The 22706-nt window shown below is 38.3% G+C and overlaps 1 protein-coding gene across 1 annotated transcript; it reads right to left on the reverse strand.

Annotated features, from left to right (window-relative positions):
* Positions 1 to 21027: 21027 nt before the first annotated feature.
* On the reverse strand, positions 21028 to 21393 carry LOC112769874 (uncharacterized). Its single transcript, XM_025814329.1, has one exon. The coding sequence runs from the start codon at positions 21391 to 21393 to the stop codon at positions 21028 to 21030; it is 366 nt and encodes a 121-aa protein (XP_025670114.1).
* Between the last annotated feature and the right edge of the window lie 1313 nt (positions 21394 to 22706).

Genomic DNA, 22706 nt, shown 5'->3' on the forward strand with positions numbered 1-22706 from the left:
TACAAAACCATGCTATTTCATTGAATAAATATGAGAAAAGGTGGTAAAATCCCCCAAAATAAGCACAAGATAAATCACGAAATCGGGGTTTATCTGGGGTTTCACACTCTTTCACCACAGATAATGGTACCCAGTTCACAAACTCCACATTCAGAGGCCTGGTATCCAACATGAAGATCAAGCATCAATTCACTTTGGTGGAGCATCCTCAAGCCAACGGATAGGCCGAAGCTGCCAATAAAGTCATACTAGTGGGATTAAAAAAGAGGCTGCAAGATGCAAAGGGAGCTTAGACTGAAAAACTCCCACAAGTACTATGGGCTTATAGAACTACATCTCACTCAACCACTGATGAAACACCTTTTCAACTTGCATATAGGATAGAAGCCATGATCCCAATAGAGATCAATGAGCAGAGTCCAAGGGTGAGATTTTATGACGAGGTTAACAACACCCAAGCCCAAAAAGAGGAGCTCGAGCTACTGCCGGAGGTCTGAGAACAAGCACAAATAAGGCAAGCAGCCTTAAAGCAAAGGATGGCGACATGGTATAACCAAAAAGTCATTCGAAGAAACTTCGTCACAAACGAAATTGAATGTGTGAGATTAAAGTAATGGAAAACAAAGAGATATGAAGGTCCCTTAAGGGATTGAAGGTAAGGGTTTTTTCATAAAAGCCTTACCAAAATGATGTTTCTTACGATTGGACAGTAGCAAATTATCTAACTTAGATAAAAAAATGTCCATATAGTTAAAGATTTCTCAAAAGTTTTATGAAATTCAAAGCAGCAAAGGTCTAACCTTGTAAACTAAAGATTGTTCAACAAAAGTTTCATCAAACGGCGAAAAAGAAATGTCATCACATGAATAATAAACAACTACTTTATTAAAGGTCCTATCCAAAAAGGACCAGAAAATGAAGAGTTGTTATCTAAGATCCTATTATAAAGGATTAAATGTCAGAAGCCATCCACAAAATATAAAAAATACATAGAGTTTATAAAAGGTCCCACAAGTCGGGCCTTAATAGAAATATTACATCGGACCAGGAGTAGATGGCAGACAAATCTATGAAGCCTGCATACAGATTAGTAGATAATATCTTGGTCAAAGTGGGTAAGTTCTTCCTCCCCGCAGATTTTGTGATTCTTGACACGGGGGAGGATGTGAACGCCTCTATAATTCTAGGAAGGCCATTCCTAGCCACTGGAAGAGCTCTGATTGATGTGGAAGAAGGTGAATTAGTGCTTAGAGTTCATAATGAGCAACTGGTCTTTCATGTCTTCAAAGATATACATTCAGCAGGTGAAGAAGAGAGGTGCATGCAGACTAAGCTTATTAATCCAAACCTTTAAGAACCCCTTGATGATGCACAGCAGAATTTGCAGCTCAAACCTCCCTTGGTAACAATCAATAAAATTCCTCCTGACATCAAACCTAAGTTTGGTGTCGAGAATGCATCATCCACCAAGGCAGAGGTTCCCAAAAAGAAGAAAGTACCCAGGGGATGGAGAAACAAAAAGATTCCCACTGAAGACTTCTCCCCAGTAATGAAGGTGGTGTTGACTAGCAATCCAGTGTGGAGTTATATAATAAATAGAATCCTCTCTCTGGAGCATATTGAGCTACGTTATAGGGACACAGGGAGAAGATTCAAAGTGAGGGGTGAAGAACTGAGCCTTTATGATCCTCCTCCTTAGAGGAGCTGACCGTCAAGCTAGTGACGAAAAAGAAGCGCTTGTCGAGAGACAACCCGATGGTTTCGTATCCTTAGTCTATTTTCCGTAGTAGTAGTTTTATTATTTTTTTATTGAGTTTTTACTGTTTTTCCTTTGTTTTAGATGTGTTTGATCATGCAAAATTTTTAGAACAGGAACCGGACACTTAGAAAAATTTTTGCCCACTCTGGAGAAGGGTGATTCTGCCAGCTCCACGCTGAACTTGGGATTTTCCAAGTTCAACGTGGAGTGTGCGTACAATTTTGATGAGAGGCTCTGCCAGGTCCACGCTGAACTTGGAAAATTCCAAGTTCAGCGTGGCAAACGACGAAAACAGCGTGCACTATGGCCAGACCCCATGCTAACTAGGCCCATCCCAAGTTCAGCGTTCATACATGCGTACGATGAGGGAGTTGCTTCGGGAAGGTCTACGCTGAATGATGCGTGAGTATCTTCTCTATCTTTTCCTAGTAAATTTGTATTCAAATTGTTGGGTTTAATCAAGATTTAAATATCTTTTATCCACTATGGATACTACTTTGAGTTGTGTGCATTTCCGTTTATTTCAGCTAGCATTTGGATGGATTTGATGGAGTTTTGAAGCAGAAAGGGGAGAAAGCGAATGATGCTGTCAACCCCGACCTCCTTGCACTCAAGCAGAAATAACTTGAGCTACAGAGGTCCAATTGATGTGGTTCTAGCGGCATTGGAAAGCTAACTTCCAGGGCTTTCCAACAATGTATAATAGTACACACTTCTTCTCCAGAAAACTCTGCCCACTCCACGTTGAACTTGGCCCCTGCCAAGTTCAGCGTGAACTTGAAAGCTTCCAGGGGAAACCACGCGTTACATCCCACGCTGAACTTGGGAAAAGCCAAGTTCAGCATGGACTCAAACCTATGCGCACAAGACTCCACTATATCATCCACGCTAAACTTGGGAAAAGCCAAGTTCAGCGTGGACCTCAACATCTCCAGTGGTCCCCATTCACTCCAACAAAGGCTACACGCAGAATTTAATTTATTTTTTGATTAAACTTTTATTATTTTTATAATTAAGAAAAGATATTATTTAGTTTTTAGGAAATATATTTTACATTAATTAGGATTAGATATAAAAGGGAAAAGAATCAGCCATTCGGGTCTTTTCTCTTTCCATCTCTTCTCTTCTACCTCATTCCATAATTTACAGTTTTTCAGAATCCTTATTTTCTCTCTGAACCATGAGCAACTAAACCTCCATTGTTAAGGTTAGGAGCTCTATCTATTGTATGGATTGATACTATTATTTTTCTATTTTAATTCATGTATTGATTTCTATTTCAAGAATTGTTTTCGTTCTTTATTTTATGAATTTGGGTGGAACGGAAGTATGACCCTTGTTCTAATTGAGTTCTTGTATAACTTGGAAAAGCTCTTTACTTGAACAACAGCTTGAAAACATATTCTCCTAAATTCTAATTATCTGGACTTAACGGGATACATGACATATAATCCTCTTATATTTGGGTAATTAGGATTTCTGTGGCATATAAACTAGAATTGAACTTCACCCTCTAATTGGAATTAAGTGACCAAGGAATTGGCGGTTGATGAATTTTAGAGGAGACTAAAAAGGTCTAAAGAATTAGGGTTTAGTCACATATAGTTTTCCATGAATTAAATCTTGCATGATTAAAATAGTTAGTAAGAAAAGTCAATCTGGAAAATAGATAACTCTGAAACCTTAACTGTTTCTCCATATATTATTCACAACTTGTTTACTATTTGCTATTCTGATTCTCTGATTTACTGTTTAATGCATTTGAACTCTCAACACTATTTTCTGTTTGTCTGACTTAGCCAATCACTCAATCATTGTTGCTTAATCCATCAATCCTCGTGGGATCGATCCTCACTCACCTGAGGTATTACTTGGTACGACCCGGTGCACTTGCCGGTTAGTTTGTGGTTATAAATTCCGCACCAAGTTTTTGGCGCCGTTGCCGGGGATTGATTGTGATTAACAACTACTCGTTGTTTGATTGCTTAGATTAGATAATTTTTTTTAATTAGTTTTATTTTAGTATTATTAATTTTTATTTTCATTTTTTTCTTTATTTTTTTCTTTATTTTGTTTCCTTTTTTTTTCGTTTCCCAACCCGCCTGCCCCTGTTTTCTTCTTTTTTTTTTTTTACTTCCTTTTTACTTCGATTTTTTTTTACTTTCGTTTGTTTTTTTTTTCATTTTTTATTTTATTTTCTTTTTATTTTCATTTTCTTTTATTTTCATTTTTGTTTTCTTCCAGTATTTTTTTCTATATTCTATTAGTTTTGTTTTACTTTTTGTCTTTAATTTTCAAAAAAAAAAATTATCATATATTTTTCTTAATTTCTGAAATTAAGTTTGGTATTTCCTAGTTAGTTTTATTTTAATTTTTCTTATTTTAATTTTTAGAATTCTGTTCTTTCTTCTCTGCTTTCCTGTTTACCACATGGTGCATTTAATTCTTTTTGGTGTTTTGTGCTAAGGAAAAATAATGGAGAGAGATCACATGGGTTACTACTCACACCCAGGGAGTGATTCTTATTATTATGAATGGGGGAACTACCCAAATTTTGGTTGGCAAAGTCAAAACCAAAGAGACGTCAATGCTCCATATTCCAACTATCAAGAACCACCATCTCCATATTCATATCAAGAACCACCATCTCCATATTCATACCAAGAACCACCACTTCTCTATCCATATCAAGAACCATCATCTTTCTACCCATATCAAGAGCCACTATCTCCCTATCCATACCAAGAACCATCATCTCCTTCTTATTCATATCAAGAGCCACCATCTCCTTATTCATCTCAAATACCATCAGATCTTGAGCTTCTCATGAAAGAATTCATACATGATATAAAGACGAGTGTCAAAAATGTAGAGAAACATGTGCAGTCGATTATCAAGTCACAGGAAGAGGAGCAAGCAAACTCCTTCCCAAGAGATATAATACAAGATCCTATAGAAGTAAGTGAGAAAATCAATCAAAGGAGTTTACACTCCAATGAATTAGAGTACTTTCCACCCTCACACATGGAAGAAGAGGAAGATGCAAAAACAAAGGAGGAAGATGTAGAAACAAAGGAAGTTGTAAGGGATGAAGACAATTATGGGAATCTACACTCTAATGAAGTAGAGACTGGCATAGATAGTGAGTTTATTGAACCACCAATTCAAGAAGTTCTTGATGAAGGGTACACTCTAACTATCACACAACACCCAAATTTTGAAATCAAAGAAGTGAAGGCAACCAAGGAAAACACTGAAAAGGGGATTGTGACCAAGAAACAGAAGAAAATATCCACGAAAAAGAGAAGGTCAGAAAAAAACAATCCAACCTCTACACCAACAAGCAAGGTGAATCAAGTTAATCACAATAAAAGAAAGCTTGTTAGGAGGAATTTATATCAGGGGGCACTAATCTTCACCTCTCCCCCTTGGAGTCATTTCTTTTAACCAAATGGAAGAAGAGGAAGAAAATTCAACAATCAAGTGTCAAGCTAGTGACATTAAAGAAGTGCTTGTTGGGAGGCAACCCAACTACTAGTATCCTTGGTTTTGCAGTTGCTTTGGTTTTAATTTTATAGTTATTTTGATTTTAGCATTATAGTTATTTTAGTTTTGGTTTTAAATTACTTTATCTATTTTTTTTCAGAATTTTTCTTGTTTTACATGTGTTTTGGTCATGCAGAATGATTAGAACAGGAACAGGAGCAATTAAGAAGAATTTTTTACACCCTGTTTTCAGATTTTCTTTGCTTGAGGACAAGCAAACTTTTAAGTTTGGTGTTGTCGCTTTGCTTTTGGCCTTTTCTGTTTATTTTAATAACACCAAAGGGAGATGAATGTTCTTCATGGAGGAATGAGATGGCCACCAGCATAACTGAGGTGGTTGAGTTCCTTTCATTCTATTTCTCTTCCGTTCTTATTTTGTTGTCTTCTGTTTTCTGTTGCTTTGATTGCCTGCATGTTCTTTAGTACTTTTAGTTCTTAGATTTAGTTTCATTATGTCATTTTCTTTTAGTTAAAAAAAATTGTCTCATGTATTGCTCACTGAGCTTGAAATCAAAAAGAAAAAAAAAGATGTAGTGCATGAGAAATTGAGTTTAATTTTTAGAGTAGTCTCATTTATCCAAATGTGGTGCTATTTTCTGTGACTCTGAATGCATGACATGAACAGTGCATATTTAAATTTGAATCAAAGAATGTTGATGTACAAGGAACAGGAACTTAGAGAACTATTATGAATTATCTGAAATAAATTAAAGTTTAATCCTTGAAGCAGAAGAAACAGCAAAATAAACATAAAATCAAGGTCCAAGGCTCTGAGCATCAATGACTAAGGAGTCTGAAATAATCAAAAGCTCAAAGAGTTGTTTTCTTAGTCATATGCTTGTGGTATTCTTGTTTCAAGTAACCTTTGAGACAGAATATTTAGAGTCGTGACCAAATGCATTAAGCAGAGTATGCCAAAGGCTTTGAGCACCACTGTCTGGGAAACACTGAAAGAGCAATCAAAACTTAGAAAGAGTTCCCCAGTCAAGTGCTTGTGGTGTTTCTGTGTCAAGTAAAGTTTGAGACAAAACATTTAAAGTCACGGCTAGGCTCAAGGTGCAAAGCACCAAAGAAAAGAGAATTAAAGTAAATTCTGCTGTGTTCAAGGTGTAAACTCGAGTATAAAGATCAGAGAATTCATAATATGATCCGGATTCCAAATTCCGAATGACACTGACATTCCTCTTATTCAAAGGAGAGTGAGATGCCAAAACTATTCAGAGCTACAATGAACAAACCCCATTTTTAAGAATAGGCTTGAGCATGACTAAACTCTCACTTCTCATGCAAATTCACATCTTCATCATGTACTTATTTTGGTTGCTTGAGGACAAGCAACAATTCAAGTTTGGTGTTGTGATGCATGAGCATCTTCTCTATCTTTTCCTAGTAAATTTTCATTCAAATTGTTGAGTTTAATCAAGATTTAAATATCTTTTAGCCACTATGGATGCTACTTTGAGTTGTGTGCATTTCTGTTTATTTCAGGTAGCATTCGGATGGATTTGACGGAGTTTTGTAGCAGAAAGGGGAGAAAGCGAATGATGCTGTCAACCCCGACCTCCTTGCACTCAAGCAGAAATAACTTGAGCTACAGAAGTCCAATTGATGTGGTTCTAGCGGCATTAGAAAGCTAACTTCCAGGGCTTTCCAATGATGTATAATAGTGCACACTTCTTCTCGAGAAAACTCTGCCCACTCCACGTTGAACTTGGCCCCGGCCAAGTTCAGCGTGAACTTGAAAGCTTCCAGGGGAAACCACGCGTTACATCCCACGCTGAACTTGGGAAAAGCCAAGTTCAGCATGGACTCAAACCTATGCGCACAAGACTCCACTATATCATCCACGCTAAACTTGGGAAAAGCCAAGTTCAGCGTGGACCTCAACATCTCCAGTGGTCCCCATTCACTCCAACAAAGGTTACACGCAGAATTTAATTTATTTGTTTATTAAACTTTTATTATTTTTATAATTAGGAAAAGATATTATTTAGTTTTTAGGAAATATATTTTATATTAATTAGGATTAGATATAAAAGGGAAAAGAATCAGCCCTTTAGGTCTTTTCTCTTTTCATCTCTTCTCTTCTACCTCATTCCATAATTTACGGTTTTTCAGAATCCTTATTTTCTCTCTGAACCATGAGCAACTAAACCTCCATTGTTAAGGTTAGGAGCTCTATCTATTGTATAGATTGATACTATTATTTTTCTATTTTAATTCATGTATTGGTTTCTATTTCAAGAATTGTTTTCGTTTTTTATTTTATGAATTTGGGTGGAACGGAAATATGACCCTTGTTCTAATTGAGTTCTTGTATAACTTGGAAAAGCTCTTTACTTGAACAACAGCTTGAAAACATATTCTCCTAAATTCTAATTATCTGGACTTAACAGGATACGTGACATATAATCCTCTTATATTTGGGTAATTAGGATTTCTGTGGCATATAAACTAGAATTGAACTTCACCCTCTAATTAGAATTAAGTGACCAAGGAATTGGCGGTTGATGAATTTTAAAGGAGACTAAAAAGGTCTAAGGAATTAGGGTTTAGTCACATATAATTTGCCATGAATTAAATCTTGCATGTTTAAAATAGTTAGTAAGAAAAGTCAATCCAGAAAATAGATAACTCTGAAACCTTAACTGTTTCTCCATATATTATTCACAACTTGTTTACTATTTGCTATTCTGATTCTCTGATTGACTGTTTAATGCATTTGAACTCTCAACACTATTTTCTGTTTGTCTTACTAAGCCAATCACTCAATCATTGTTGCTTAATCCATCAATCCTCGTGGAATCGACCCTCACTCACCTGAGGTATTACTTGGTGCGACCTGGTGCACTTGCCGGTTAGTTTGTGGACTTTAAATTCCGCACCAAGTACTTGGCTCCTTTCAAGTTCAGCGTGAAAAAAAAATCACTTGGGTCCACGCTGAACTTGGGCTGCACCAAGTTCAGCGTGGAGAGGAGATACACCATGCACTAAACGTTCTTTCCCTCAAGTTTAGCGCCAGCTAACTCCTTGTCCCCAAATCCTCGTTAAATCCCCCCTTTCCCCCAAATCCCACAAAAAAAAAACCATCAAATCAAATCCCAACCTTCCTGATTCCCTTTATTCCATCCCATATCTCAACCATTCAAGCCTTGCACAATTTACCATTCACTTCCTAATATAACCCCAATGCCACATACCCCCTTTCCTTATATAGGTTCACCCCTACCCCCCCATATATATATATATTTCTCCTTCCCCCCTTATATATATAATTCGAGCGGCATTGGAAAGCTAACTTCTAGAGCTTTCCAACGATGTATAATATTATACTCTTTTCTTCCATTTCATACGTACAACTCCACGTTGAACTTGAGGAACTCCAAGTTCAGCGTGAGATAAAAAGCTCTAAAGAAAGTTTGCGCACATCACTCCACGCTGAACATGGGATAATCCAAGTTCAGCGTGGGCTCAAAGAAAAACAATAAGGAAGCGCTACCTCATCCACGCTGAACTTGAGAAATTTCAAGTTCAGCGTAGACCTTAATGAACTTAAGTGGTCCCCATTCACTCCAACAAGGCTGCACGCAGGAATTAATTTATTTTAGTTAAACTTTTATTTTATTTTTAATTAGGAAAAGATATTATTTAGTTTAGGAAATATATTTTACATTTAATAAGATTAGATATAAAAGGGAAAAGAATCAGCCCTTCGAGTTAATCTCTTCTCTTCTACCTCATTCCGCAATTTACAGTTTTTCAAAATCCTTATTTTCTCTCTGATCCATGAGCAACTAAACCTCCACTATTAAGGTTAGGAGCTCTGTCTATTGTATGGATTGATACTATTATTTTTCTATTTTAATTCATGTACTGATTTATAATTCAAGAATTATTTTCGTTCTTAATTTTATGAATCTGGGTGGAACTGAAGTATGACCCTTGTTCAAATTGAGTTCTTGTATAACTTGAAAAAGCTCTTTACTTGAACAATAGCTTGAAAGCATATTCTCCTAAATTTCTAATTATCTGGAATTAACGGGATACGTGACACATAATCCTCTTATATTTGGGTAATTAGGATTTCTGTGGCATATAAACTAGAATTGAACTTTACCCTCTAATTGGAATTAAGTGACCGAGGAATTGGCGGTTGATGAAATTTAGAGGAGACTAAAAAGGTCTAAGGAATTAGGGTTTAGTCACATATAGTTTTCCATGAATTAAATCTTGCATGATTAAAATAGTTAGTAAGAAAAGTCAATCCGAAAAATAGATAACTCTGAAGCCTTAACTGTTTAATGCAATTGAGACCCAAACGCTCTTTTCTGTTTGTTTAACTAAGTAAATTAATCAACCATTACTGTTTAGTCCATCAATCCTCATGGGATCGACCCTCATTCACTTGAGGAACTACCTGGTACGATTCGGTGCACTTGCCGGTTAGTTTGTGGTTATAATTTCCGCACCAATTTGCCGGTTAGTTTGTGGATTATAAATTTCGCACCAACCACTTGTCCGACCTCTTCCAAGAGGTCGGGTTCGATAAAAGCAAGCAATCAACCCTTATCCAAGGGAATAACTACCTCCTTAAATCTCTCTCCCACTTCTAGAAGAGAGATCTCAACAAATCATAAGATAAGGGGACGGTTATCCACCATCAGAAGTGGAACTACTTCAACGGTGGTTATTGGTTCCTTCCCTATAAATACACTGACACTCTTAGGTAAAATTAAGGTCCAATACATAAAAACCTGCTTAATCCTTTGCTGACTTAAGCATCGGAGTATCTTACAGGTACCACCCCACACCCACTCAAGCACACACCAACAGCTCGGACGGCGGCTCTCGGACGCGAGCAAGTCGAAGACCACTTCCATTCATCATTTGGGCCTTTTATTCAAGCCCAATCAATCCGGTTCCATGTAAGCTCCGGAACATATATATTACCATTTTAAGTTTGTATTTTGATAAGATCATACATTGATGATATTTTATATAATGTTTTAAAGTTGGAATATATTTTAAGATTTATACTAAACTATAATTATATTTTAGGATATTTTTATAATTCATTTATTATTTTATTCTAAAATAATTTTTTCGGTTGAACCACAATTGGACCGGTTGGACCAGTAAATCAATGAACTAATGACTAGAGCAGTTCAATGATCGGTCCGGTTCTCAGAACCTTGCTATTAACATAATAATTTTATAAAATTAGATCAAATAAAAACCTAATTGTGGGAAGAACTTGAGGCATTAGAATCATTAAATACTAAATATTTTGCATTTAACTAATTTTATTTTTGTTATTGAAATTAAAAAAGAATGAGTTATCAATAAATTCTAATTTTAAATTTAAATTTGAGTAAGAAAATAAAAAAATTATTTTGAATTTTATCTCACTAACCAAAATTAATTTTAAGATAAGAAATTACTTTGTACATCATACTGTAGAATAGTGTGGTTATTTGCTATTTTTTAACAGTAAATATTGTTAAATAAAATAGTGTAAGAAATTGAAAATAGTGTATTTACCAATTCATGAAATACTAATTTATTTTTCAATAGAATAAATTATATATTGAATAACAAAAGTTGTTATTGGTTCTCTTCACATTAACTAATACTCAACGACGGTGTTACAATAATGTTACCAAGAAATATTAATCAATATACTAGTTTTTATAATGTCATAAGTCTATAGTTTGAAAATTTGAAAATCATATCATAAAAAAAATTACTAAAGAGAGCTCTGCTAGGATTCCAAGGCAAGTTGAAGATCTGGTGCAACGCACCACCAAAAAAGTCAAAATGCAAGACAATGTTGATTTTAACCAACCATGTGAAGACATGGAGGTCTCTGTTTCGTGTAAGGAAGTTGTCCCCGAAGTGGCCAAGACTTTGTATAAAGATACGCTCCTCACAATGGCGGGTTCCTCCAGAGGTGAAGACCTTATTGATATGGAAGAGATTAGTGAAGACATCCCTAATCCAAAAGACACATGGTACCAGGATTTCGAAAGGGAGAATCAGGAAGAAAGGCCATTCGACCCTTGCCCTGTCATTCCAATTTCTAAGGAAGAGTTTGATGAGTGGTGCAAGCCATGGTGCTCCGCCCTGTTTGTGAAACTCTTGGGGAAAAGAGTGGGGGGTTCAGTTTCATGGAACAGCGTCTCCGACGTGATTGGGGTAAGAAAGGTTCCATTAATGTTATTGATATGGATCATGATCATTTCTTGGTTCATTTTACAGATGAGGACGACTACTCTTACGCTCTAACGGAAGGACCATGGATGATAGTTGGACATTATCTCATTGTACAAAGATGGCGACCGTTTTTCCTAGAATCTAAAAAAGCAGTGAGGAAAATTGCGGCTTGGATACGGATTCCAAACCTCCCGATTGAACTATATAATCACAAATTTCTATGGAGGGTCGGCTCAACGATTGGACATATGCTAAAGATTAATAGGACCACCTCTATTCATTCTAGAGTCTGATTTGCACGAATCTGCGTGGAGATCGATCTTGCATGAAAACTTGTTCCCAAAATCTCTGTTTTTGGCTCAGAGTTAAATATTGAATATGAGGGCCTATATCAGATTTGCTTTACTTGCAGCAAATATGGACATCGTTCTGATATGTGTCAAGAAGCTCTGGTAAAGAAACCGGCGAACAATGAAAAGGACGGCACCGTCCAAGCAAATGCCGAATCTAGCAACCAAACCCTGGTCGACCGTGATTCCAAGGAAGGAAAGAACGAAGAATTTGGGATTTCCTCCCATGATAATCAAGGCTGCATTGATTTTCGGCCCTGCATGATGGTCAAGCGGCCTAATAGAAGAAAGAAAGTGTCTAGTTACCAAGGAAAATCTGGGAAAATTAACTCCCATGATTCTGAAGAAAAACAGGAAAAATTTTATGAAGGCAGCAATCATGCTAATGGTAATGGGTCTCGATTTAATACCTTATATGAGGAGGGAAGAGAGAGTACATTCGAAGATCAAATGCATGAAGAAACGAAAATGGATGCAAACGTTGCTGATGGACTAGTGCCTCCTAAGGCCCAAAAGGATGCGACAAAAAGTCATTCAATTCAAAAAAAGATCCTTAAAGTTGGTGCTGGTAAAAACCCACAAGGTGGGAAAAAGAATACCCCACCTAAACCTTGGTCAGTCCTTACCGAGAAAAGAGGTAAGCCCAATTCGAAACTTCCTTCTAAACAAACCTCCTCTCATCCTGAAGCTTCCCGAAGCACCAACCTCGTGACCCCAAAAAAGAAAAATGAGGATGCCGAGGTCATGGAAAGGGTGGTTATAGAGTACATGCAAAATCTGCAAAGAGAACAATACGTGATGATTCTTGCGGAAAAGGCTGCAAATCAAAACAAAGGGGGGTTCGTCATTCGTGATAACCCTTTGACGTTATCTCCTACTCATTCTGCTTCTTTGATGGCTGTGGACTCAGAACAGGGTCTAAGGAGGGGAGAGATTAACCCCCGTACGATGGTTAAGGCTCACCCAGGGGGATCAGAATTAGAAGAGAGGGAGTCTCTCCCTGCAAATTCTAGCGCACAGAATGGGGGTCATGCCCAGGTTTAATTTGATCCTTAATGACTTCAATTTTTTGTTGTGGTTATAATGAATGTGATTAGTTGGAATTATCGGGGAGCCGGCAGTAAAATTTTTCACTCTCTGGTTAGGGACCTCAGACAGGAGTACGAAGTAAATTTTATTATTTTGCCAGAAACGCAAAGTGGTTAGAGAGGGCAGAATATTCGTAACAGAATCAGTTTGGATAGCTCTTTTGTTGTTGAAACAACTGGTAGTTCGGGTGGAATTTGGTGTTTGTGGGATTCTGGGACGTGGAAAATGGATGTCCTTGAGTACAACAGGTAAATGGTTCATCTAAATATCATTGGTAATGATTCGACTCCGTGGACACTAACTGCAATCTACGGAAGTCCCCAGCGCCTCAATCGAAGGAGTCATTTGAATAACCTGAGGCGTTTGGTGAACGATAATACCTTTCCATGGTGACTTTTAGGAGATTTCAATGCTATTCTCCATGATCATGAGCGCCGTGGAGGATCTGTTAGTAATAATCCGGGTGCCTATCTAGAATTCCAAAGTTGTGTTGCAGACTGCAGACTTCTGGATCTGGGTTTTATGGGATGGCCATTCACTTGGAAGAGGGGCAACCTCGTCGAAAGATTAGACCGAGGCTTAAGCAATTTAAACTGGCAAATAACGTTTCTAGAAGCTGTTGTTAAGCACCTCCCAAATCTGAATTCTGATCACTCACCCATTTGCCTTCAACATACCATGGCTCCCACTCATAATAGAAATAGAAGGCCTTTTAGGTTTGTAGCGGCTTAGTTATCGCATCTGGATTTAAAAAAAATCTAGTTCTGAATTCCTGGGAGGTCAATTCTTCTTGGAAGGAAGGAGTCAACAATTTAAAAATTGCTCTAAAGGATTGGAATGCGAATGTATTTGGAGATATTTTTAAAAAGAAGAAAACTCTTTTAAGACTTCTCTAGGGCATTGCATCTAGCTTAGCCAACAGCAATAATTATTTCCTTATTAACCTTCAGAAGCAAATTTGGAGAAAATATGAGGAGGTCCTATCTCATGAGGAATTACTGTGGTATCAAAAGTCCAGGTGTTAGTGGATTGAGTTTGGAGACCGTAACACTAAATACTTCCATGGTTCTACTATGGTTAGAAGAAGAAGAAACAAAATCTCTTCTCTGGTTGATGATAATGGTAATATCATTACTGATCCTGGTCTTCTTGAATCCCTGGCTACCTCTTTTTTCTCGACTTTGTACTATGACTCTCTCCCTGAGGTTCCCTTTGTGATTAATAACTCATTCCCTTGTCTTAGTGAGGAGGATATAACTCTTATTGGTAGAATGGTCACTGATTTAGAAATAAGGGAGGCTATCTTTTGTATGGGAAGTTTCAAAGCTCCTTGAAGAGATGGTCTTCAAGCTATTTTCTATCAGAGCCAGTGGGACGTCGTTGGGGCTGATTTATGCGATCTGGTAAAGCATCTCTTCTATACTCCAGAAGAGACTGGAGATATTGGTGGGAGCCGGCAGTGGGTCTAGGAATTTTCCAAAAAAAATAGAGTTGGCATTGCGAGTATAGACCCAAACCCACAATCGACTCTCGACCAAAGTTTGAATTCAAAAATGTCACAATTCAAAACCAATTCAAAATCGGGAGTGTTTAATTCCCAGGTCGTCTCCCAAGGACACTTGAGATCAATGAGTGTGCAATTCCGGTTGTAGTGATCAGGGGGTTTTCAATAAAGAGATGAACGCATAAAGCAATAAAAGAACATGCAAAATTATAATGATTGAACTAATGAAGAAATTAAAGAACTGACTATGCACTATAAACAAGTAAAGTATAAAAGAGATTAACATAGGTGTGTATAAAAGATTGAAAGCATAAAGAAGGGTCTTGACTTGGAGTGAGCTAAGGGTCCTTTCCTTGTTGGAACCACAACTATGTCAATTATAATGGATTAGTCACTTGATCAACCATCACATTAGAGAGTAAGTTAAATGAGCATAAGTGTTCTTAACCCACAAATCCTAAATTGCTTGCTAATTGCCTTAGCAACAAATTAGCGTTAGTGGGAACAAGAATAATTAACAATCCAAGAATTGACACTAAATGTTGGACATTCCAACTCTAGGAACCCAATTGCTCACTTTCCCCAAGCCAAGAGCTAGAAATTTAGCCTAAAACCATGGTTGACATTTTGTCAAACACTTAGTGGGCAAAAACATTAAACATGGGAAAAATGAGAAAAGGCTTGAAACTAAAAGCAACAAATGATCTCAATCAACAAGAATAACACAAGAAGTATGAAACAAATATCAAACATCAAATTTATCAACAAGAAATTGAAATTGCAAAAGAGAAGGAAAATTGAACTATAACTTGAATTATAAGAAAGAGTAAGAACAATATAACTATAAAGAGTAATAACAAAGAGATACTTACAATGGAAGCTAGCAAAATCCAAGATCAAAAATGGAAATGGCACTTGAATGTAAAACCCTAATATAAACCCTAATAGAGATGATGAAAAACTTAAAGAAAAACTATACTAAAGCTTCCTACTACTACTCCTAAACTACCCTAATGATATGCTATGTTATTGTCTTCATTTTTCCTTCAATATGAGCTAAATGGCTTCAGAAATGGGCCTCCAATCCACCAAAATTGCGAGTCACGTGCCATTTTAATGAATGCATGTGCGGACACCTATGCATACGCACATACTTGTGCGTCCACACACTTTGCGAAAATCTCTTCCTGTGCGTACGCACAAGTAGCTGTGCGCATGCACACTAGGCGATACTCTGAATGACCGCGCGACACGCTCGAAGCGGTCCATGCGCACACGTGGCTCTGATTTGATGGTTGTGCGTACGCATGCATGTCTGTGCATACGCACACGTCTCTGTGCTCATCTCCTTTGATTCTTCATGCTTTCTCCCCTTTGCATGCTCTTCTTCCATTTTCTCCAAGCCATTCCTACCTTATACATCTGAAATCACTCACAAACAACATCAAGGCATCGAATGGAAGGCAAATGGAATAAAATAGGCTAAATTAGGCACAAAAGAGTATGTTTCATAATCAAGCACAAATTAGGAGGAAAGTTCAAAAGTATGCTATTCAAGGGAATAAGTGCAAGTTTATACGATGAAATCCATTCAATTCCAACCAAAAATCATCATCAAATATGGATTCATCAATTCCCCCACACTTAAACACTAGCATGTCCTCATGCTAAATGCATTCAAAGGGGATTGATGAAAGGGAAAACGACTTATTCTATACACTTCTTAAATGCATGCAACTATCCTAAAGCTATTTACCAATATGTACTATGCTAAGAGTTGGTAGAAACAAACCATGAAATTCCAATCCATCACAAGAAAGCTTTAGGGCCAACGCAAAGAGTTCATGCACGAAGATCAATACCCAAAGAATTGAATTGAAATTTTCAAAACTATCCAATCAAACAACTTGCAAGAAGATACAATATGAGACGTGAGAACATAGAATTGAGCGATCGAACCCCTCACCGGATGTGTGTTCACTCAATTCGCTCAATGTTTAGGGTTTAACCACTCAATTCTCCTTTTATCATGCTTTTCAAAGATTTGCAAGTCATCTAACAATCAACTAGTATTTGATGCATGAATAACAAATAGCATGAGGTCTTTGGAGGGATGTAATGGAGCTAGGGTTCAGGTAGGATGAATATGGTCAAGTGGACTTAAAGAATTAGTTCTTTGATTAGCTTGAGTGTCCACCTAATCCTATATCACCTATGTACACATAACAATACAACCTATCCGCCCATTTTTTTTCTCTCACCTCACTCATGCATTTTCTTTTCAAAATATGGCATATGCATCCTTTATTTAACTCTTTTATTTCATACTTTACTATGCACAAGTTTTTTTTTTTGAAATTGAACTATAGATGCACATGTCTTAATTAATGAAATACATGAGCATTACCTAATTGCCAAAAATTTTCCTCAATGAGTTCATGCCTCTATCACCCATGTTTTCCAAAATTGCCCCACACTTAGAATATACACACTAATCCACTCAAGCTAATCAAAGAGTAATTCAGGGACATCAATGGTTTTTCGCTTAAGGGGAGTAATGTGCTTAACATCAGAACAAAAGGGGATTCGCAGGCTCAAAGGGGTTCACAAGGGTGAATGCAAGGGTTGGCCATATAGGTTAGTGAGTTTAACATCAAAGATGGACTCAATCATGCTAAATGCATCCAAACACAAATATAGGACATAAAGAATCATGCAAATCAATGATCACAATCAAAAAAGAGTATAATCACACGAGAACAAACATTATGGTTGAAAAATGCAACCATCTATTAGAGCTCAAATCTCACAAGGTATGTTGTTCTAGCTCTTTTCTATGTTCTATAAACAAATTACTCCAAGCAAGTTGGCAAACACAAAATTTCCTTCAATTCAATCAATGGCACGCCCTAGAAAAGATCTCATGGAAATTCCTTGGTGTTTCACCACACTTATTCATTCTATCATGCAACATGCAAATATTAACTACCTTGAATATTAAAGAAATATTTACAAACTAGTCAAACAAGATGAAATAGAAATAAAACTACTCAAAATGAAGGAAAAGACCTAAAAGAAACATTGCAAAGTGCTTTGAAAAGAGAAATTTTACCCCCTTTGAAATCATCGATCCTCTCCCACACTTAGTTTGTGCACGGTCCTCTGTGCATACTTATAATCTGGGAGAATGAGAGCCTTGGGGGTCCACCTTCAGCTGGTGGTCTCAAAAGTGGGTTGGTCGCCTTCATCTTGCTCCTCCCCAACTAGCTTGGATGAATCCTCAGGAGTTTGGCCGGGGTCTCTTCCTTCTAGTTTTGCCGCTATCCACTCGAAACGCTTGCTCTCTAGATGCCCCATGTGGTGGATATCGTCCAAGATGTCTTGGTACAAGTCCGAAAGAGATCCGAGAATCGGTAAAGGAGTTGATGAAGTTGGTAGACTTGATAGTGGTGCTGTGGGTGCTTTCCTCTTCAAGGGTGTTTTCTTTGATGATTCTTCCAAATCCCCCCTCAGTATGAATTTGTTGCCTCTAGGAATCTCAAACATGATGTCCATTTGTTGCCTCTCTACCCCCGCTGCCTTTGCCACGCGCATCACCATCGATGGAAAAGGGATGTTAATCTTTTTTTTCTCAATGAGTTTCCAAATCGACTTATGCATCAAAGGTATAATGGCTATGTTCTTTCCTTCCATAATAGCCCAAAGTAGCAAAGCAGTTCTAAATCTGACATGGGTAGAATGGGTGCTGGGAATGATGTAGTCCGCCATAATTTGATGCCATATACGAGCTTCGGCATTCAAATCGGAGTAAGATATAGTTGCGAGAACAGATTTTCTCCCTTTGCTAAACTCCCATGAAGCACCGGGATGGCCAATTCTCTTAAGAATAGGAGCCAAAGACATCCTCCCTTTGAACACATTTGCTTTGATCCTTGAATAATCATCCTTCTCGGGTGGAATGTGGGGGATTTTCAAAAGAGCTTCTAGAGCTTGGTTGGAAGTGTCCAACCTTTTTCCCCGGAAGAATACTAACTCTGCTTCCCAAGCTTGGTAGTTGGCGTAAAATTCTCTCACCATGGATTCATTAACTTTAATTGGGTCCTTCTCAAAAAATTCCCAATTAAGTGAGGCAATCCGTTCATGGATGACTGCCTTGTATTTGCTTGGAACCTTTAGCGTCCGCTCCCAATGGATTGTCCGTTTCTCAATTATTTCATATTGGAAGTCGGCTCTTTGGTTAACCAAGGCAGTTGGGTTTTCACTCGGGCGATCCATGAAGAATGACCGAGGTGGACTAGTTGTAGGTTGCACAACCGGTGGTGTAACCGGGGCTTTACCTTTCTTCCGCATCCTAAAAAGAAAACAAAAGATTTCAAGATCGTAGGACAACAATAAATTAAGATCAATGAGGAAGCACTAATAAAGTCAAGAAAACTAAATTCTTAATTGGAAGCTTGAAAATAGTGTGATTCACAAGAAAGGCGGTGTGTATATTCCAATGGTGCGCGCGGTTGGAACACACACACCAGCCAGACACAATGGCAATCACACTTTTAGGCAACTCGAAGCTTCACAATTAAGTGCTTAAGTTGCAAATGTAAAGCATAGAAATGGAAGCAACTTCAAGCAAGCACAATATGATTCCTTTGAATTCTTTGCATGGAATGGTCATTGAAGTTGTTAGCATCAAAGTTCCTTGACAAAAAGGTTGTACAAAACAATAACCATTCACTCAAAGAGGAAATGTCAATTGTTTATCCTCAAGAAGTGGTAATCACATGTATAACGTTCTTAATTCAAAGCCAAAAGATGTTCAATCAAGACATCGGCAAAAGTTGAACATTTTTAAAGTGGTTACCCAATTGAAATTCCAAGATGAATGATGAAACTTAGATTCCACAAACACAATGCACTTGCAACTAAAATCACCCATTAACAAAGTACACATGTCTTGGAAGATGTGGGTGGTTGAGCTTAAAGCATACAAGCAAGGAAATACATTGGTAAAACAATTTGATCAACATCAAAATTCACAGTTGAAGTTGCACGGTTCATACAATATGCCTAACAAAAGAAAAATTGAAAGCATATGATGGCCAAGTCATATGAATCAAACAAAATATTCGTTGAGGCATTTTATCGAACATGTGGTATGCAATGTGCAAGTTCATCACAATTAAGCTCAAATTTGATCATAATCAACCCAACAATCAAGCATCAATATTTTGCAATACAAAGAAAGACAAAGAAAGCAATAAATTTAATCTAAGCAACAGAAAAGAAAATGAAAATAATTGCAAAAATTAACACAAAAAGAAAAGAAAAACAAGAACCTGAGGCATAAAGGTTGAAGAGAACAAGAATTAAGGAGGAACAATGGCACTTGTTATAGCCACTGTGAGCTCACGGTGGTTGGGTTCGCCGGAAAAAGCACCGGAGGAGAGAACTCACTGGTGGTGAAGAAGGAAAAGAGAAAGGAAAGAGAGAAAGAAAGAAAAGAGAAGTGAGAGAAAGAGAAAGAGGTAAAAGGGTTGCCAGCGGTGGGCTGACGGCAGCGGTGACCGGCGCAGAGTCGCCGAAGGCTGGGCAGAGAAGAGAGAAAGCAGCAATGAAGAAAAGAAGAAAAGAAGAGAGCTACCTCTCAACAGGGCAGGTTGCCCTGTTAACGCCCAAAACGAGTTGTGTGCGGGCGCACAGAAGCCTGTGCGCACGCACAGAAAGCAACAATTAGAGGGGTGCGAATGCACTTAGCAGGTGCGTACGCACAAGACACGAAAAGGAAAGGGATGCGAGCACACAAAGCGTGCGGTCGCTCCCAGCAGAGGGGTTGCACTAACGCGTGCGGGCGCACAAAGGCGTGCGCGCGCACAGAAAGGTCTCTCGCTTTTTTTTTCAAAGAGAGGTTGCTTGAGGGCAGAATCATGTGTGCGTGCGCACACAGGTCCATGCACACGCACAGAGCCAAAGATGGGGGAGGTTGTTCACGTGCACAGGCTGTTCCCACGCTCCCACCAGAGGGGTTTCCAATTGGTGTGCGGACGTACACGTCTGTGCGGCCGCACAGATAACGAAAGAAGGGGAACACGTGCATACGCACATAGCGGTACGCACGCACAGGTCTCAAAAAACACAGCAGTGTGCACGCACAAGCTGTGATGGCGCTGCGACCAGAGGGCATTTCAAGGAGTGTGCGGACGCACAGGCTTGTGCGGCCGCACAGGTGCGAAAAACGCAGTTTTGTGCGCATGCATAGCATGGTGCGCGCGTACAGATGCCCTGTTTCACAAAAATTTTTATTTTCGAAATTAAGGTACCTACCCTTAGCATATCAACATACCAACCCCAAATCATTCAAACAAGCACAAGTTCATAATCCACAAGCAATTCAACTTATTCAACTCAAAATCATCAAACCAAACCTAAGCTAATCATCATATCACAAGAAAGTAAATAATTCAAAAAGCTATAAACAAAAGATAAAGTTGGAAAAATGTTACCATGGTGGGATGTCTCCCACCAAGCACTTTGGTTTAGAGTCCTAAGTTAGACTTGAATGGCTTCATTGGTCACTTAGAAACTTCTCCAAGGAGGAAGATCTCCAACTCCTTGGCATTTTTGGGTTGAGTGTGATAAAGTTTCACCCTATGACCATTGATTTTGAACTTAACCCCATTGATAGGGTGAATCACTTCCACCACTTGATAAGGCTTGACATCTACCACTTTAAACGGCTCGTCCCACCTAGATCTCAACTTTTCGGGCATCAATCGCAACCTTGAATTATACACAAGTACTTCATCACCTACCTTAAAGCTCTTCCTCCTAACATTCTGGTCATAGAATGCCTTAGCTTTTTCCTTGTAGAACTGAGCATTCTCATATGCTTCCAACCTAAGACATTTTAATTCCTCCAATTGGAGCTTACGTTCCATTCCCGCCCCCTTTAAGTCCAGATTTCAATTCTTCACCGCCCAATAGGTTCTATGTTGGATTTCAACTGGAAGATGACAAGGCTTCCCAAAAACAATACGGAACGGACTCATTCCGATTGGGGTCTTGTAAGCGGTCCTATAAGCCCATAATGCATCTCCCAATCTAGAACTCCAATCCTTCCTTTGTGGGTTAACCACTTTCTCCAGGATTCTCTTGATCTCCCTGTTGGATACTTCCGCTTGCCCATTTGTCTGGGGGTGATAGGCTGTGAAAACCTTGTGAATGACCCCGTACTTTTTCATCAACACCTCAATTTTCTTGTTGCAAAAATGGGTCCCTTGGTTGCTCACAATGGCTCGTGGTAACCCAAATCGACAAATAATGTTATTTTACAAGAATGTAGCAACGATATTAGCATCATCGCAACGGGTAGAAATTGCTTCCACCCATTTAGAGACATAATCCATGGCTAACAAAATGTAAACAAACCCATCAGAATTTGGAAATGGCCCCATGAAATCTATGCCCCCCAAACATTAAAAATTTCGCAAAAAATCATCGGTTGTTGGGGATCTCATCCCTTTGTGAGGTATTTCCAGATTTCTGGCATTGATGACAGAATTATTAAAATTGGTTGGCATCCCTAAATAAAGTAGGCCACCAGAATCCACATTCTAAAACCTTCCTTGCTGTTGGTTGCGGGCCGAAGTGACCCCCACTCTCAGATGAGTGGCAAAATTGAAGGATAGACTGGAACTCAGATTCCGGCACACACTTTCTAATTACTTGATCCACCCCACACCTCCACAGATGTGGATCATCCCAAAGATAATACTTAGCATCGCTTCTCAATTTATCTTTTTGATGCTTTGAAAATTGTGGGGGAAAAACGCGAGCGACCAAGTAATTAGCTATCGGGGCAATCCAAGGGGTGCTTTGGGATATTTCTTGCGATGTATCTAAGGGGAATAAGTCATTGATAGGAGTGGGATCCAAAGTTAAATGTTCAAGCCGACTCAAACGGTCCGCTACTAAATTTTGGGACCCACTTCTATCCTTGATCTCCAAGTCAAATTCTTGCAAAAGTAATATCCACCTAATGAGCCTAGGCTTTGACTCCTTCTTCTTTAGCAAATATTTCAAAGCGGCATAGTCCGAATATACCACTACTTTAGAGCCTAGCAAATAAGGTCAAAATTTGTCTAGTGCAAAAAACAATGGCTAAAAGCTCTTTTTCGGTGGTGGTGTAATTTGACTGAGCCGAATCTAACGTTTTTGAAGCATATGCTATAGTGTAAGGAGCGTTACCATT

This window comes from Arachis hypogaea, chromosome 18 (genome assembly GCF_003086295.3).
Source record: "Arachis hypogaea cultivar Tifrunner chromosome 18, arahy.Tifrunner.gnm2.J5K5, whole genome shotgun sequence".
NCBI classification, from domain to species: domain Eukaryota; kingdom Viridiplantae; phylum Streptophyta; class Magnoliopsida; order Fabales; family Fabaceae; genus Arachis; species Arachis hypogaea.